General features: G+C 42.9%; 1 protein-coding gene and 1 long non-coding RNA gene across 2 annotated transcripts; one reads left to right on the top strand and one right to left on the bottom strand.

Annotated features, from left to right (window-relative positions):
- Window positions 1-320: 320 nt before the first annotated feature.
- On the bottom strand, window positions 321-11,626 carry LOC127333869 (histone deacetylase 15). The gene is made up of 17 exons (XM_051360307.2): window positions 11,471-11,626; window positions 8,546-9,063; window positions 8,338-8,428; window positions 7,046-7,104; window positions 6,470-6,545; window positions 5,870-5,934; window positions 5,693-5,748; window positions 5,397-5,520; window positions 5,117-5,242; window positions 4,682-4,732; window positions 4,515-4,583; window positions 3,701-3,809; window positions 3,232-3,311; window positions 2,432-2,514; window positions 1,523-1,568; window positions 955-1,123; window positions 321-727 (listed from the first exon to the last, which is right to left on the bottom strand). Exons 2-17 carry the CDS (start codon window positions 9,017-9,019, stop codon window positions 585-587), a joined length of 1,821 nt encoding a protein of 606 aa, XP_051216267.1. The 5' UTR covers window positions 9,020-9,063; window positions 11,471-11,626; the 3' UTR covers window positions 321-584.
- Window positions 11,627-16,232: 4,606 nt separating this feature from the next.
- On the top strand, window positions 16,233-19,271 carry LOC139836087 (uncharacterized). Its single transcript, XR_011752070.1, has 3 exons — window positions 16,233-16,609; window positions 16,699-17,178; window positions 19,052-19,271. It is a non-coding gene; the product is annotated as an uncharacterized lncRNA (long non-coding RNA).
- The last annotated feature ends 275 nt before the right edge of the window (window positions 19,272-19,546 follow it).

Below are 19,546 nucleotides of genomic sequence, written 5' to 3'. Positions count from 1 at the left end.
CTACTTGCATACAGGTCATCTACAAAGGGACAGTGATGATGTGAAAGCCAGAATAAGTCTCGGTTGTCATGGATGGTAGATGCCATGAATTATTAAGTATAGAGAACCAAGAGGTGAAGACGAATTGAAGTACCGTGAGTATATGATCTATTTTGATAAAGGAGACACATCTCGGATTCATGTTTAAAGTACATGGAAATCCTAAATCATTTGAGATAGTTCAAAGACAATGGACAGTCGCAGAGTATGGATTCAAGACTATGCAACATCTCATAATGCAGCAACTTCTGATCAAGGTAAGAGCTCGGAGCCTGCATCGCTAATGCGACGGTAAATTTTGATGCATTGCTAGAGCAACTAACACATGTCTACATAACAGGACTGCTGTCCAACTTTGTCTAAAATCATCAATGAAGACGACCACAGTTCAATTGTTCAGTCAAAAAAATGGCTCTGTGTTTGCAAGCTAATCTGCTCTAGGAACCCCAATCAGCAAGCTACACTACCCATGCGAAGAAAGGCCAGCAAGTCAGGCGACTTTATCATCACTACACAACCTAGGGTTTTGTTTCATCGGTGCATCTTCATTTTCCTTTGGTCTTGCTCTTTCTTGGACCGAATCCCTCAAACAGAACTTCGTACAAAAGCCTCTTGCTTCCCCATTTCCACCACACGGGCCCTGGTCCTGCTGCAAGCATCTTTCTCTTCAGCTTGTTTTCCCCATTAACTAGACAAAAGCAAGGTGATCTATTAATCCTCAGATAGCTCTATGGCATGTGCAGATACAAACTAATCTGGCAGTAGAAATCAGCCAACAAGATTAACATCTGCTTAAAAAAACCAACATAACCAGCATGAGACGATGCTCCACGATTCTTGGGAAGGTTGACTACAAAGCAAAACTAGGGTTGGACGGTAAATGTGTAACTCCATTGTTGGTTCCCTTTTCCATACCATATTTGGAAGAACTCCGCTCCTGCAATGCCTGGAGTGATGCAAAGATTGGAACCAAAACTGGCCAATACTTTTGCTGGATCTCCAGAACTTGTAAGACAGTCTGCATGCCCTCATTTGATGGTGCAGCTGCATCTGTACTATGACTTGGACTATCCCCAAGTAGGACCTACATGCGTCAAAGTATTGTCAGGATCAATTTACATTACAGTATTGCGGTAACATAGTAATCATAATTGCTCTCTCAGCTGTAATGATTCAAGCAGGTGTCTACTTTTAAACATGCATTCTACAACAAATGAAGGGTGGCAATATTAAAACGCTGAAGTATTTACAATCACAACGCGCGATGCAATTAGTCACATCGTCCAGCAACCCATTTGGCCATTTCTTCTTTGTATTCTAGTCAGCCTAACAATAAAAGCAAACAAATACTAGAGCAACTGCTAAAATATGGATGTTGAACTTTTGATGTTCATACTAAAGCAGCTGATTCCAATTAAACATGTTTGTGATATTCATACATCTCATCTTACAAGAAATATCTTTTACTGTGAAGAATACAAACCTTGACAACTTCAGTAGCCGATGAGGATATAGACCGAAGATTGTATCTGTACATTGGTGATATGACAAGAACGAAAACAACGCATAAGTGTTCATGCGGCCTTCTCAAATAAAAAATACATCAAAGTTAATTATTTGAGAAACAAATCGAAAAAAAACATCAGCAAACAAATGTTCAAATCTAAGCACAATTAATATTAGTGTCCACAACAGCCCAGTACAAGTACATGAAGCATGAATATCATCTCATGTGATGTTGCATTTGTGTCCAGAACAGCCCAAAATCTAACATTGGGTACAAAAGTTATAAGAACGTTTGGATCCATTGTGAAGATCTAGCAAAAGAAGTACGGAGTACATCTGACACTAACATTAGAGGAACATATATACACATGACATATGTAAAACACGAATATAACATAAAAAACAGCTTGCATAAACAGTCTATATCCACAATACATGGTCCATAAACGGTCTGCATAACGCTGGATTATTTTAATAGCTAGTAGGTGTGGAGGCAAACGGTCAATAAACGTTGACCCATCCAGAAATAACTGGAGAATGTCGTCTTAAATGCTTGCATGTGGTGGGCTATGTTTCTGTTTATAAATCAGTCCCTGCTGAAATACAACAGCAAATACATCGACCCTAATCAATCTAGACGTAATGGTCCATCTGGATAAAAACGCCGAAGGCCCATCCAGATAAAGACACCAATGGTTCGCCAGATAAAGGGTGCATCTGCACCCATGTTTCAGATCGAATTTCCGATGGTGACACAGGGTTCAGTGTCCAGCTTACAGTGTAGAAGAAATGTCAAAAGTCATGCTTTCAATCTCAAATTCTAGGTCTTGTCTACTTTTGAACATTCATTGATCTTCATAAGTTTAGGAAAGAATAGGGTACTTACCCTCCCTCGAGTATAACCAACAATTTTCCTTCTGAACAAGCAGTTAGCATGGACGCCATCCGAGAGTAACCGGCAGGAGTGACCTATAAATGACCAGGTTAAATAAAAATTACCATGGATTGACATGATTTGGCGTGAATTGGCATATTAACCAGAAAAATTAAGCACGTAAGACTCTGAATAACCAAAGTAGCACACAAGTATGGATGAATAATATCAAAGCCGAGGATTGGAAGTTAAAACTGGGTTTTCAATCCACCCTTTCAGAAGTAATTTATCAATTTTTTATTTGATTAAGTTATATTACTAACCACCAAATATGATCAAAAATACTGTATATATCTCACATCCATACCAGTGAGCTCATCCCTAAAGAGGCAACAGTGATATAAGCCTACAACCTAATGACCTGCTGACAAAGTTTGGTGGATCGCAGTGGTACCAAAATAAATACAGAAATGACTGAATGTGGTTAAAAAACTAGCTTCTCCGAATAAGGGAGGCCAAACAACATATAGTTTCCTACATAATGTGAATATAAAAGGTCAGCTATGTTCTAAGAAAAGAAAATCTTCTGCCTAAGTCTCAAGTCCTGGCATCTATTTCCACCTTGAATGCACAAATGTGTCCCAGAATCATCACAGTTTTTTTCTTTACACCTTTACCGCAAGGGAAACCCCTACGGTGTAATTTTTATATTATAACTCAAGCACTGTACAAAAAGAGCAAAAGACATACACAAAAGGGGGAAACAAGAGGTACTTTTAGAATTGAGCAACTAAAATTAGGAGAAATCTTACATCGCAACAGCCCAGAGGATCACCCCTTGCTGCATCAAATCCTGCAGATATAATGGTGATGTCTGGGGCAAATTCTGCAGCTGCACCCATACAGGAAAAAACACCAAAATAAGAATATGCATTGCGTACTTAAGCATCAATGAAAAAAAGCAATGGGGGATATCACAAAGAGAGCTGCCCATGGAAGCATGAGCAGAAATAAAGGAAAAAAAATAGTGTGTGTCCTTAAAAAAGGTGTTGTAGGCAGACATGTTTTTCACAGAAAAATAGGGCCATGGCATATTAAACAAACAAATTTTCATTCCATTATGATGAATACACGTGTTACGTACATTTCTATTAAGGGTCTAGAATGCCAAGTTAAGACAAGAAAACACTGATTAAAAATGAGAATAGAATGGGTTGAGTACTATTAGAAACTTAAGCAGACTAATTAGCACATATCTTAATATCTCTATACTATCATTACCAATTGGAAGCACCACATGCTCAAAAGCAAAGATGTAGTCATTGTCTCCAACACCTCCACAGCTCCAAGGTATATTGACCGAGAATCCTTCACCAGCTAGAACTCCCACCTGAAGTGATATGCATGCGAGAATGAGACACGATTTACACGTCTTAAATCAAACTTTAATGACAGGTAGCTATGTCATTGTCAATTGTATAAGAGACAACAAAGATCCTAAATTTTGTTACAATAGATTATTAGGGTCCAATTGGATGCACAAAATGAACTACTAAAAATATATGTTATATATGCATCATCCTACAGAATACTCAAAGCTGATGTTTGACATAGGGAATCTCACTAACAAATAGACATCAAAAGTTGGTTCCTACTAAAGTGATTAGTTTACAAGACACATGGTGGTCCTAACAAGTGAAAAGAACTTTCTACAACGAATACCAGGGGATACGATGGACTACATGCTTATCCTTCCTCATACTACCTCTGTTCCATAAAACAGGGCATATAAATTTAGTCAAAAGTTAAACAGTTTAAAGTTTGACCAAGTTTCTCGAAAAAACTATAAACCTCTACAATGTCAAATCAATCTTGTTAGATACATCATGAAATATATTTCCGTACTGTAGCTCTATACTACCATAGTTGTTGATAGTTTCTTCTATAAATTTGGTCAAACTTTGCACTGTTTGACTTTTGACTAAATTTATGCGCCTTGTTTTACGGAGGTAGTACATATTCAGCTCCGGCCATAACTTCATTTAGTTCTATTGGTGAATGATTCCAACATTACAAACACTTCAAAGATAGCCACCTCATGTGCTGCTCCAGTTCCAGGGTAGAAGCTTCCATCCTCATGGCGATGTAATGATACATACAGAACCTGAAAAAATGAAAAATTATTCAGTTTCACTGAAAAAAAGGAAGGGCAGAGAGCAATCATAAACATAACTAAATAAAGATGAGAAGTTGAGAACTCACTGATTTGTCCCCTTCAAATATCTCCTGTGTGCCATTTCCATGGTGCACATCCTGAATTAACAGTTAGAATACAATCGATAAGACTGACAAATGAGCTTTTGTATCTATTTAAGATATACTACCTCCATCCCAAGGCTTAAGGCCTATTTTTTTTTCAGAAAGTCAAAATATGTTAAGTTTGACTAAGTTTTTATTAAAAATCATTAACATGAAAAGTACAAAATCAATATCATTAGATAGATAATGAAATATTTTTCATATGGTACCTACAAAATATCATATTTGTTCATAAATTCTTCTAAAAGTTTGGTCAAACTTTACTTCGTTTGACTTTCTGAAAAAAAATAGGCCTTAAGCCTTGGGATGGAGGTAGTATATATTACAACTTTACAAGTATATTTTGCTATTTAAATGCAAACTTGTAACTAGCATTACCCAGTCAACTATCAACACTTTCTTGGCACCCGCTTTTTTTGCAGCTAATGCAGCCACTGCTGCATTGTTGTGAAGACAAAAACCCATGGCTTGCTTTACCCCAGCATGATGCCCAGGAGGTCTCACCTGTTCTCCGGTAGACAAAGACACAATGCATAGTCAGCATCATGTATCATGAAATGCAAAGCAGATTAATAAATAATTCCCAGGTGCACCATGGTGCACCATGCACAAAAAAAGGTGAGACAAAAAAAAAATATATGAGATCATCAGACAGTACCAGTGCAAAGCCATTGCGGACACGCCCAGACAGTATCAAACTAGCAAGATCAGCACATAGACCTGCTGCAAGTTTCGCAGCACATGCTGAGTGTCCATTTGCGTAAGTATCCGAAGTGAAGTAACTACACATAGATTCCAGAATAATATTATAACAATGAAAGCTTTCCAGGAATGCTAAGACATAAAAAGGAACATGCTGATCATGTATCAATTATACTCGAAATAAAAGGTAAAATATCAAACTGAAGACTGTAATATAATGACACTTCTAAATACGAACTAAACAAGTTGTACCTGTAAAGCATGTTCTTGGTCTGCTCGATGCTTTCAACATGATCTGAAGTATGGACCTAAATTTACCACAGTTTGAATATACGAGGATTATAAAAGACTCTGAAATGAACAATATATACACGGGTAACACATCGCAGGAAAACTAATTAATTTGTAGATAATATGGCGGACTCTTACCCTTATGAGTTCCTCCTTAGTGATTTCTCGAGGAGGTACTAAGGCGCATTTTGAAGGAAATATTCCTGAATTTTTGAAATAAGGTTATTGTTTACTTGATAAGCAAATACAAGGTTGGTTCATCAAGCAAGTTTAATTAGTATGATTGGGAGGATACTCGTGTTACTGTATATGCTACAGTACACCATAAAAAAATAATTTTTTTTGTTGTGTCCGAGTGTGGAGAGTGGATTTTGTACTTACACGCATAGGTGTGGATGTTTCCGTCACCGTCCGTTGTGCTTTGAGATTCGGATAAAAAGAGAAGGAATCTTTTCATCTACCATGGTGAGCACGAATCTCGAGGAACAAATGGACGGTGGTAGAAACACCCACACCCATGAGTGCAAGTACAAAAGTATTTCCAGTGCGAGATTATATACCATTAATATGTTTGTTTAAGCTCGCAATATGCCTTAGAGAAGAGACTATCATCAAAGCATAAGATCTAAATTAAATAATCACAGAACTTGTACCCATGAGCTTTTCCACATTAGTTTTTTCTTAATACATAAAGCTGAAAAACTGTACCGGATAATTAAACTAATATTTAGTGTGCACCTGCAGCAGCAAGACTAGCAGCAATTGCACGGAGACGATCAGGCCTTTCTGGATGTGGATTTGGTTTAATTTCGATCTGATAGGACATACAAATATGAGATCTCAGTTCAACAAAAATTACATAAGGTACATTCTGACAGAAAATATAAAGGAAGCCAAAAAGACAGGACCGCATAAAAACACTTCTGATATGCAACTAGTTTTGTGAAATAATTATTATAAACCTTATATGTTTAAAGGGAATAAATCATTCAATTGAACATACTAGGCATAAATACAGAAACTGAGATCCCATCTTGAAATATTTTCATCCTGCTTTGAAGAAAATGCTATTCTCATAAAACAGTAAATAAAAAGGTGTTCTTATAAGTTTTTGTTCTGTTTCTTTTATGTGTTGCAAACAATAAACAAGCAAATAAAAAAGCTCACCAACACCACAATTAAGAGCAATTAAATATTTATGACGATCATCCATGCCAATCAAAGAGATAAAAGAGAGCTCAACCTTGATGCAGGGACACTATATCATGCAATATGCTAGCTCAAATTTACAGAAATCACAAGTTCATAGCTTGCCTCACTGTGGAGTAACATTCTTTCGTCAAAGCCAATGGCTGTAGATACCAGTTGTGATGCTGCATAAACAGTGTGACCAGTTGAGAAATCTTCAAAAACATACACACACGCATGAAAAATTGACACAGGGTCTACACCCAATTGCTCTAAACTATTGTGCTAAGATTGAATACACCCAGTCAATGCGTGAGCGTCATAACTTTCCACCTACATCTCTATCATCATTCCAATGCTTCACAATCTCCTCCATGCTAGTTGTATGACATTGAAGAGGAGGCTTCAGACGCTAAGATACGTTTTTACAACCTGGGGAGGAGAATGCAGCTGGCCAAGTGGCCAGTCGACCAAATATTTGGAAAGATGAGATAGGGACAAAGAGTCTTGTTCTGTTTGCATTGAACCGGACAACTGTTCTGAAGTGTAAACAAGTGGTTAATCAGATCCAGCGATCAAATGATGCTAACTTGGAAAGTCTTTGTGACAGAGAAGTACTATAAATATGTCGCTAATCCAATCAATAATTTGAGCTGTCACCTGCCCCTGTCCGCAAACAGAATGCCAAGCATAATTTTTTTCTTAATTATATTTGCTTTCCTTAGCTGAGTCTAGGGATGCTAATTCGTAGTTTGCACTGCTCTTAGTAAATAGGGCTTACTAGGGATCTTTTGCTTTATTAGATTTTGTTTTTTCAGTCTGATTATGTAAGTATTACATGGTATGTTAACATTATTCCAGTAAGACTTAGCAAGCTTTATTACTCTAAGTATGAAAAAGGTGGATTTCACGTCTAGACTTCCCTAGATTTAAAACTAGGTAAGAGAAATTAGCTAGGCTTGATTGGATGGCTGTCAAACTTTTGCATGCCCAGTCCCAATCTATTTCCTCGCTGACATTGGCTCTGACACCGACAATCAGAACCTTAGCCAATATTGTCAAATTTATTGTATGGTTTGCTTGGGCTCAAACCAAACATACCCCTAGTCCATCCTTGTTTTTATCTTCTGCAGCGTTTTCAGCTGCACAGTCAATGTTGTGGTATTAACCCTTAAGTTAATCATGATTCGGACAGAAAATATTTTGAATGTGAGTTGTGAACTTTGATGTGGAAAGTAGACATGTTCATGATCTAGCAGCAAAAGGCAGTTAGAAATTGTATTAAGAGGTTATCAGTGCACTCAAATAAGTTTGTGAAAGGGAATACTGAAATCAGTTATATTCACAATGGATATTTGATACTTGACAATATGAATTGCGAAGTAAAGGAAAAACATAGCTACAAGAGGAAACAGTACCTGTATCAGCAGATACCAAAGCTGTCTGTGAAATTTGAGTTTTGAAATCATCATATCCAGCTACCTCAGATCCCTTAAGCTCATGGCAATTCTAGGGTATGAAAAAAGAACCAGGTAGACACGTCAAACATATGTAACTGGATACAGTCTGATAAAGTTTGTGATTAGCTATATGGCCAACTGATCAAAAGAATGAAAAAGATCTTACCTGGCAATGTGTAACCTCATCCAAGTTTGGTACTGTACAGTTCAAGCAAAACCATCTGTTCTCAACACGGCGAGCAGAAGGTTCCCAGTCAATATCATCCTCCTCTTCATCGTTAAAGAAGAACAGATCATCCAGGGTATGTCCACCTTGTTCTCTATCAGACTCTTGATCATCGCAGGCCATGCAACTACCATTATTGCCATGAAGACAGCCATCATGACCACAACCTGCACTGTCAACATGTCCTGATCTTGCGAGAGAACCTTTCGCCCCATCTACTGATAAAGCATCAGTATGATCACCATTAAAACTGCCTGTTCCACGGTGTTCTTTCAAGGAAACGCCATTCTCTCTAGAATGAGATGGTTTTTCAACACCATCGCAGCTTTGACATTTGCCATGAAAAGCTTGGTCTCCACCATTCTGACCGCCATGTGAAGGCACCTCGCACTTTTTGCTGTTAGGAGGTCTCATACCGGATGCGACAATAGGCACCCAATGTGACCTCAAGTCTGTAACTGCAAGTACAACAAATATTAGCAAACAAAAGAGTAACTCAGAACTGCAGGCATTTTTTTGTACTCGACCCAAATATTACAGGCTGAGAAGCAAACAACCAGACCTAACAGCATCTTACCTGAACCATGAGGAACATGACCATCATAGAACTGTTTACACATCAAAAGTTGTGATCTTCCAATTCAACATCACGACAAAGCGCAGCGACAAAGCACAACATACTGCCCAAAATGGGGTAGTTGCTTGTCATCAACTACATCTAGAGACACTCATAATTGCATCCAGGCCTGTACCGGACGCAGGTGCACAATGTGCGACCGCACGGGGCCTCTAATTTTCTGTTGACTATATTACTCAGTACTCCTAAAGTTCTAATGGCATGCTTAATTGGGCCTAATAAATGTATGCATTGACCCACTCCACCGCTTGGGAAATTGGCCACGGAATTAACTCCACAATCTCAAACTCTCCTTCTCTTTCTTTATCTCTTCTCAAGCACGACAAGCAGTTCTTCCCATGGCAGCTCCATTGCGGATTTAGTTCTATCCTGATTTGGTGTTTTCGTTTATTCATTGATGCAATGAATAGATACAAGGTACGTTGCGGGCTGCACCCACAGTACATCATCTATTTATTTGGTATTTTCATCTTAATTTCTCATCTCTAGATCTCTATGTGCTCTGCTTCTTCCGATCTGACAATCTCACTACTATTTGTTTCCGCTCCTACAATCTGGGTCCATCTATTCAAGTTGGAGGCCTAGCTAGACTGCTTGGTCACCGTTTCTTCAAGAGGAGGAGGAGTGGATCCTGGAGGAGCAACCGCACAGCTAGAACCATACGCTGACACGGTTCCAAAATCAATGAAAGGTTGCTTCATCCTAATTTGTTTTCATGTTCCATTTTTGATACACACGATATTTGCCCATAATTTCATATTCTGTAATGTCTTCAAGAATTAGGAGACACCCGTTCGTTTAAAAAAGAACATCAGAAAAAGTAAATGATTGAAGAACTTAATCGATCTTAAAGGGATGCTTTTGATCATTTTTTAGCAAAAGAATCAAACGTGTCTTATGTAGAACTAATTAAAGATTTTATCTCAAGAAATGCTAGAAGGATGTCACATTTCCGCTAAAGAGTGGAGTACTTTTAAATTCTGAGGTCACTTCCCCATAGGACGTAATTCATGTAAAAAATTGTACCACCAACTTGATAACCTTATTGTGAATGGCTACGTCGACGTCCCATTTTTTGTTTTGCACCGGGCCTCCGTTTTCTCAGGTACGGCCTTGAGGAGGTACGTGGTGAGTTCAGATTCACAACAAATAGAATGGATTGAAGTAGAAAGAAATTTCAGATTAGAATGCTCAAAGCAATAAAAGGACCAGGACAAAACTCTGCGAACTAAGCCAGATTTCTTTACCAACAAAAGCAATCAATCCACACCAGTCCAGAAGAGCGAGGAAGGACACACCGACAATGAGAGAGTAACTCCTTCAAGGTGTTCGGCTTCAGTAGAAGAGGGGCCTAGAGTATTTCACCATAGACAGTTTGATGACCCCGTGGTAAGGGGATGGGTAGAAGGAACCTCTGATGTTCGACCTTGACAGGAACTAAGAAGTTGAGGGCCTAGAGACCGAATGAGTACTTATTTACTTCACGCTAGCCCTCTACAATGTTCGGTGGTTGCTCCTTCACGTTTCTATTGACACTTTCTAATTTCTTAATTCGAAACCTATTCCAGCCGCCACGTTGGCGGTTCCGGAAGAAAACGGTTACATGAACCATGCGCCGCAATTAGGCAATGAATGAATGTGGCAGTCGGAGAACAGTTAGGGCATCAAATATATATACTAGCAGCCAATTTAGAGCCACCACAAAGCGCGGCGACACGCCTGCCGCCTTACAGCCCCACCCAAAATACTTCCAAAATAACGTGGTAACACCAAATATATCTTGAAGCACTCATAATCACATCTACCGGTATTGCCGCGCAATCTCCAACTCTTTGAAATCCTCGCCTCTCACACATCCTCCAAGTGGCGTTGCTGTACAGTACCCATGAACCCCTTCCAGAACCTTGCAGCTTGTTCTAACAAGCCAACTGCAAGTCTTGAGCATTAACCCAGAACCCAAAAATAATCCCCGTCGCACGGTTTCCCCAGGAAACAAAACAGATCCCTCCCAACGCACCGCCCCCACCACCATCTCCCACCCATCCGAAAACACTGAATACAGCACATGAGTCGCCCGACAATCTACTGGAAACCAGGTAAAACCCTAATCCCCGTCCAGAACTTCTGTCCACGGCCAAAAAAAAAAATCGGAACAGCCACCGTCTGCTAGTTGTGAGCGAAATTAACGGAGGAAGAAACCGGAGAGGGAGGGGGATTGGCGGACGAACCTGGGGCAAATCCGTGGCTCCGGGGGAGGGGGCGCTGGTGACGCCGGGACCTGGGGGTTTAGGACAGCCGCCGCACGAAGCGAACACCGGGGTGCGGCTGGAACAAAACAGCTCCTGCGATATCCAGCAGCCCCCCTGACAGTCTGCTAGGTCCACCAGTCAGGCTTCTGCGCACATCGAGAAAAGCGGGGGAGGGGAAAGGCACGGAGAGGGAGTGTGTGTGGCCGCCAGCGGGTCGATCATCCCTTTTTGTCCGTTTGGGTTGGTCTGAAGCATAGTTTTAAAAACCGGATCGGTGACCAAATCGGAAAGGTTATCGGTTCAGGTTTTTACCGGTCGGACCAGGTTCATCGGTTCATTGTCTGGTTTTTTAAGATATAGAGCAGTATATTTTACTTACAAATACTGTAGTAAATAAATAATCATGTATATAAATATAGTTTAGACTTGCAATTTGGCATAATAATCCATAAACTAGGCAACAACTTACATAACTTTACCGCCAAGCATCTAACACAAGCTCATGTATTTCAATTATTTGCATCCAGCGTGTATAGAACACACACGTATGCCATGCAGCGGAGAAGACAAAGCCCCTATCGTGTGAGATCTGTATAAAAGAAACTTCTGTCTTCTCTTGTCATCAAACAGTTATTAGCTTAACTGGTGTAGGTGAGGTTAGGAGTGTTAGAGGTGTCAGGATCGAATCCTATTCACGCAATTAATTTTTCACGCGAAGTAATGCTTCCACTGGTTGGACCGGCAATTCAATAGTCCCAGTTTTCTTTCGAAACCGCCGGTTGAGCTGCGGTTCGTCCGGTTTTCAGCGGGTTAGGTGCGCGAGCGGTCTAGTGCGCCTAAAAGACCAGTGGAGGCTCCGGTTCCGGTTTTTTCCAGTTGAACCGCCGGTCCGGTCCAGTTTTTAAAACTATGGTCTGAAGTACACCTCGGTAAAACTCGGGCCGAACCGAGTTTGGGCCAAACCCAAAAAAGTCCGAAGCTAAAATGTCAAGCCTGAACCCGGTCGGGCCTATAAATTAAGCTCGAACCCGGTCCGGTCTGATAAGATCGGCCCGAACTTTGTCTAAATCACAAAAACTGCAAGTCTGAGCCCGGCCAGGCCCGACGTTCAGGCTAAATAATCAAGCCCGAGCCCGGCCCGATCGTCGGGCCTATAAATTAAGCTCGAAGTGCAAGCCCGACCAGGCCTGGCCCATGCCCAGCTGTAGTCTGGAGGCTGGCTATTTGCCCAATCATCGAAGACAAATAATTTGAAATAATGATTAAAAAGCGCACAGAAATTTGATAGAAATTTTATTAAATCGAACATAATTTGCATAGTTTAAAAATAAAATCTAGACCCTAGTTTCTAGTGCCATCGTCTTGTTCGTCATCGGAGACGAGGTCGACGAAGGGCGGGGGCGCCCACACCTATTGCGCCCAAGCAGGGACCTCCGGCGGCTGCAACACGTAGTGCGGCTGCTATGGCGCGTACTGCAGAGGAGGTGGGACCATCTGGTCGTCCCATGCTGCCTGTGGTGGCGCGTGCGGCGACAATGGTGGTGGCGGTGGCAGTGAAGCAACATGCTCTGCCACTATTGCCAATAGCTGGACGAAGTCCTCCAGCCCTGGTCAGGACCACTTCAAGTCCTCCTCAGCCTTTGACGCGGCCAAGCAGGCCGTGGCCGCCTTCTCATCATAGTCGGTTTAGGGTTTAGGGTTAGGATTTAGGGTTAGGGTTAGGGCACGTCCTCCATCTCCTCTTCCTCGTTGTAGTCGTCGTCGACCTCGTCCTCAATGTCGGGCGTGGCATCGCTTGGTAGGAAATATCGCGAACCACGGATCGCCCGACGCGCCTCGTGCTCCCAAGCAAGCAAGGCGCGCCAAGAATCTCTGCGCGGGTACTCATCCTCGTATTGCAGCGCTGGCGACAGTCGCTCAATTTGTCGGCGCATCTCCTGGCATAGAGCCTGGCGGTCCATGGGCGGAGGCGGCACAGAGATCTTCCCCCTATTCGCGTGCCACCCATGTGGCAGGGAGATGTTGCGGTGGCGGCAGGGGTCGCCCTGCACCCACCGCCGATGCGCCTCCAACACTGGCACGTACTGTAGGGATTCGTAGCATAGAAAACAAAAAAAATTCCTACAGCAAGAACGAATAACAAGCCAAGATCTAATCTAGTAGATGGTAGCAACGAGATGAAGATCAACATACCCTCAAAGATCGCTAAGCGTTAACGAGATAAATCTCATGGTGGATATAGTCGATCACTTGCCGCTTCCAAAAGTGCGTAGAAGATCTTGACGGTGCCACAGTCGGGCAGCACCTCCGCACTCGGTCACACGTACGGTGTCGATGAAGACGTCCTTCTCCCTGTTCCAGCGGGCAACGGATGTAGTAGATCGCTGTGGAATCCCAGCAGCACGACAGCGTGGTGGTTATGGAGGATAAATTTCTGCAGTGCTTCGCCAAGCCGGCGCAGATTGAGGAGGAAGGAGAGGGGTGGCTAGGGTTTGGGCGCAGGATGTGATGCGACTTGGGGAGCCGAGGCTGCAACTTGAAGTGCCCTTGGGGTGCCCCTTGGTCCCTTTAAATAGGTGGCCAAGCCCCTTGGGTCGTCCATAAACCTGCCCCCAAGTTTGACTGAGTTCCGATAGGTTTCCGGTTCCGAAAACCTACTCCTACTCGCACTCTTTTGCCAATTCCGAAATTGCATTAAGGAAAGACTCATTTCCCTTAAGGCAATGTGGTTGCAACTATTATGGAACCCTCCGAACTTCCTTAGACAGCCCGGGTCGTCCCGGACACTTCTGGAACCTTCCATAATATTCCGGACTATTCCGGTCCTTCCAAAACCTTCTAGAAGCTCCGGTCAAAACACCGGACTTTTTCCGAACCCCGAAAATGATTTCCCATATATGAATCTTATTCCCTGAACCATTACAAACCTCCTCGCGATGTCCCATCCGAGACTCCGAACAACATTCGAGATCCATTCCATATTCCATATCTATTTAAAACAACATCGAACATTAAGTGTGTCACCCTACGGTTCGTGAACTATGCAGACATGATCGAGACACTTCTCCGATCAATAACCAATAGCGGGACCTGGAGATCCATAATGGCTCCCACATATTCAATGATGACTTCATGATCGAATGAACCATTTACATACGATATTGATTCCCTTTGTCGCGAGATATTTTACTTATCCGAAGTTTGATCGTCGGTATCTCTATACCTAGTTCAACCTTGTTACTGATAAGTACTCTTTACTCGTACCGTGATATGCCATCCCTTGTGAGCCAGTAACATGCTTGCAAGCTAATTGGATGATATTCCACCGAGAGGGCCGAGAGTATATCTATCTGTCATTTGGATGGACAAATCCCACTATTGATCCACGTGCTTCAACCTATACTTTCCGAACACTTAATGTCACCTTTATAACTACCCATTTACGAAGTAGTGTTTGATATCATCAAAGCATCCATCCGGTATAGGTGATTAACATGATCTCATGGTCGAAGGATTAGGTTACTACGTATCTTAAAGCTTGAAGCACAACGAACTTAATGACTTGATCATATGTTACGCTTACTATGGGTGTATGTCCATCACATCATTCACCTAATGATATGATCTTGCTATTAATAATATGCAATGTTCATGATCAGGAAACCATGATCATCTATTAATCAACAAGCTAGTTTAACAAGGGGCTTACGAGGGACTCTTTTATGTTTACAAAACACACAAGTATTAATGTTTTTGGTTAATACAATTATAGCATGGGATGTAAACATTTATCATGAACACTAAGATATAACAATAAACACTTTTATTATTGCCTCTTGGGCATATCTCCAACAGTCTCCCAGTTGCACTAGAGTCAATATTTCAATTTTAATTTGTAAAGATCAACACCTTGGCCTTCTGGTGCTTATCATGTTTGCTTATGGGAGAGGTTTAGTCAACGAATCTGACATGATCATAAACGTATGTATTTTGCAATTCATTTGCATCTCTATGCATCACTCAGTTTTTCAAATGATTCAACATTAATCATATATGTTTGGTCTTCTGGTGGAACCTTAATTCCGCGGTCTGAAATATGTTACCAATATTGTCACATACAATATAGCTTCATAGTTCTGACACTACCAGAACTACACCAAGTTCTCAAAGAACTCCTGTAACGGCCCAGGGTAGTACTCCTATTAGAATTGCTTGTTCCTTTTCTTTTTATGCATCATCATGCATTATGCATCATATCATTCACAAGATTTTATCAAATAAAAATTATTTTCAAATAAAAACTATTTCGGTTTCCTCTCATATGGTTTAATAAACGCCCTCTCCTCTTTCATTTAGCAAACCCTAAAATCAAAACAGATACAAAGATTATTTTAATTACTTTGTTCTCTATCTCCCCATCTCGATCAGTTTCAAATCCAAACTTTGTTTGAATTAAATTCAAACTCATTTAGCAAAACAGTTTTGAAAGAAAAGAGAAAAAGGTTTTAAAGAGAAAACCCCTCACCCCTCCCTGGGCTCCCTCTCTCTCCCTGGCCCATCTTCTATTTCTTCTTTTCCACCGCAGCAACCCATCCGGCGACCCAGTCTCCCTCTTCTCTCTCTGGACCGTGCGGCCCAGCCCACCTTGGCCTGTACCTCTTCGATTCCTTTTCCTCCTCCTTGTCGTCATCCTCCACCGAGAGCGTGAGGAGCACGCACATGGCGCTGCCGTGGCCCTCCACCTCTCTCTCTCGCCTCAACCACGCCCTCCTCCCCTCCTTTGGCTAAAGCAGCCACGCACCCTGCGTGAACCCTATCCTCTCCACCTGCTTTTCCCCTCCCTTTTCCCCTTCTCCACGAAAACACAGGAGGCAGAGAACCCCACGGCCATCATCGGCCTCTCTACGCCGCCGTCGACTCCGGCCCTCCCCCGCCAAGCCACCACCACCAGGAGCTGCACCTCGTTCTCCTCGTTCGCCTGGTACACCTAATCGAGACGGGGGCGCCTTGAATCGCCGCCGAATCGCCGTTCCCCTTCTTCGTCTCCGGCAGCAATTCGTCGAAATTCCGGCGCCACCCTCCTCCTCTGTCCTCGCCGTCGACGCGTAGAGCTCCAGGGTGAGCCCACGAACCTCTTAGACACCTCCGTTCTTCCTCTTGCTTCCTCCTTCCTCTTCCTCATGTTTGTGCCGTCCCGTGCCCCGCAGATCCTCGCCGCCGGCGCCACTCCGGCGACCTCCAGTGGGCGGCGCCACCTCCTCTTGGTCTGCGCCAGCGAGGCGCGTCGTTTGCGCCAGTTTGCGCGTCCTGGGGCGCCCTGCTTCGCCCGGGCGTTCGCCATGCCGCCGTGGTCACCGCCGCCCGCGCTGGCGTCCCCTCGTCGAACAGCTTCCATGCGTCCCGCACGCTTTGCCACGGTGGCGGCCACGTCACCTTCCGGCCACACACGTCAGTGAAACGGGCTAGCCAGCCCCCGGTGAGAAACCCGCATCCGATCTAGATCTAAACATGTTTGCAGAAAGGCCCCTGCCTTTTTGTTCTTCTCAACCCGGCGCCCTTATCCCTGTTGGTTTTCCACAAAACCCCCTGCAGGTTGCTGTACCCGACCCGGGCCCCCTTCTGCCTAGTCAGCTCCGTAGCAGCGCCCCTGGGCCCGCTCATCAGCCTCTGTGGCTAGCCTTTCACCGGTACAAAATGTTTTCCTTTATCTCTGTTTTTCTGAAAATCCCAGAAAAGGTGTAAATCTCGTATAAATCATATCTTTTAAACTGTAACTCGAAATAAAAAGTATTTTATATGAAAATTGATCAGAAAAATGTGATGAACATGAATATGCCATCCTTTCACCTGTTTGCATCTCGCATCATGTCGTTCGATGATAGTTATGCATGTTCACCTAACATATATGCGGAGAATTTCTGATATCCACCTAAGGTTTTCCCCGCTCCGTTTAATATTGAAGTAGCGCACCCCTGCCATGATATGCCATGCTATCCAACACTTAAATTTTCCGGTAGATATGCAACTCCAACCTAATATGTTTGTCCGGGGTTCCGACTCCGATTAAATTGGATAAGTTGCATTGCACCATCTATGCCATGTCATGCATATCATCTTGCTCATGCTGGATTTTCTTTATCCTTAGTTGTAAGACTTGCATACGTTGTTTGTTCCAGCATTTGCTTCTTCCCGGATAGGACCGCGAAGTGTTGTTGTGAGATACGACGAGTTCTCCGACAAGTTCTTCTGCAGCTTTTCACAGGCGAGCCCTCTCTCTTCACCTATTTTACTCTCTCCCTCGCACTGCTATCCTTATGTTGCGATTCTTTATCGAGTCACGTGTCCTATTCCACTTGTTTACCATAATAATCCTATATGTATCCTTCCTTACCCATAGCCATTGCTTGATGTTTGAGCCTTGCGAGTCGTAGGCGTGTTTAGGCTCTGTTGTTTATCTCGATCTGTTATCGGGATATGTTGGGTTGTTGGGAGGTTATCACATGCTATATCAGTTGTTGGCGATACACATGCTTTACTTAATCGTTAACAACTAAAATTGTAAGCAGAGGCATCTGTGAGCCCCTTTGCGAAAGCATCGGAACTTTGACTCGCTAATGTCCCCTAGGACCCGAGTTCTTGTTATCTGTTCCGAGATTGAGCGCTCTACCCATGCGTGGGGACGATTATTGGGACCCCCCTCACCCATTACCTTTTCTCAAGTCAGTTGAAAAGGGGGCCACAACCTTGGTTTTATTTGGCGCATGCATGTTTATATATTGTTGCCTTCGGGTGTTTACTTCCTGTTGCCTTCGGGTGTTTATATTATGTATTGTACCCCGCGGAACGTTTAGCGAAGCGTGTGGTTTGCACGCCTAGCCGTTAACGCAAACCCTGAGTCCGCTTCGGAGTACGGCCGGACTTCGTTACGGGTAGCTTAGTCGGGTGGCCCCCCTAGACTTTCTTGTTGAACTGGGAACGGTCTTGTTGTGAGACATCCACCTGTCGTAAGTGGGTCGAGCATGCGTATGGTTACATTTGGGCAACCCCTGTAGGGTGTACATCTTATCGATAAGCCGTGTCCACGGTTAAGAACGACTTGGAGCTGTTTAACTCGATTATAGAACAACTTACACCGTTATCTTGTTGCTAATAATCTGGTAATAACTTGCGTAGTAATATAGCCTTACTACAACCGTTACCCAATAAAACTTGTCCATCGTTGAGTGCCTTTTACATTGCCTCTTCGCAATTGTTGGAGGGGATATGTGTAATCGGCTGGGTTATGTTTGTGTAGTATTTTATCTGTCACCTTGTGCGCTCTCTTATCTTATCTGATTAGACAGATGTTGTAGCGTGTCTCTATTGGTTATAGTTTTGCTGCCGCTAAACCTACCATATAGCCCCCGGCGATATATATATTATACTCGCCCGGCGAGCATAGCCATTTCTAGTCTCGCTAAGTACGTGCCGGAGTTCGTTCCTTGGTACTTACTCTCGCCTTTTCCCCTTTCTCTTTTGCTTCCTCCCTCTTGTCGGCAACCAATGGCCCGACTTTGACAGGTACAAGATGACGACGTTAGCAAGGTTACCCTTCCGGCTTGGCCTGGGCAGGGTTATGGACGCCACTGGTTATCTTCAGGACTCTTAGTCCAATTTGTATCTTGTCCGTACTCGGACGTATTTGATCTTCTGTATGATTTGGATCTTTGTATTGTATATTTGTATCTTGACTCATTGGAGTCGTTGTTGTAATATATGTCTCTTGTGGGCTCTATTGTAATCCTGCTGTAATGTTACCGCTCGTGTTAATTCCTCTGGCATCACGTGTGTGATTCGTCGTGTCGGAGGGCGTCTCTGGATCGATATCGTGCGGATTTCGGCGGGATCGCTGGAATCCTCAGGATACCGGTTCCGGGGCGTCACAAGTTGGTACCAGAGCTCAGGTTGACGGTACCCCACTAGTCCAGCCTTTAGGATTACCTTGCCAATGGTCGTTGAGTTTAGAGAGTCCAAAGTATTTTCTAAAACTCGTTGGATAGATCGGATTAGTTCTAT

Source organism: Lolium perenne, chromosome 2, assembly GCF_019359855.2.
Source record: "Lolium perenne isolate Kyuss_39 chromosome 2, Kyuss_2.0, whole genome shotgun sequence".
Classification (NCBI taxonomy): Eukaryota; Viridiplantae; Streptophyta; class Magnoliopsida; order Poales; family Poaceae; genus Lolium; species Lolium perenne.
This window is presented reverse-complemented; position numbering and strand designations above follow the sequence as displayed.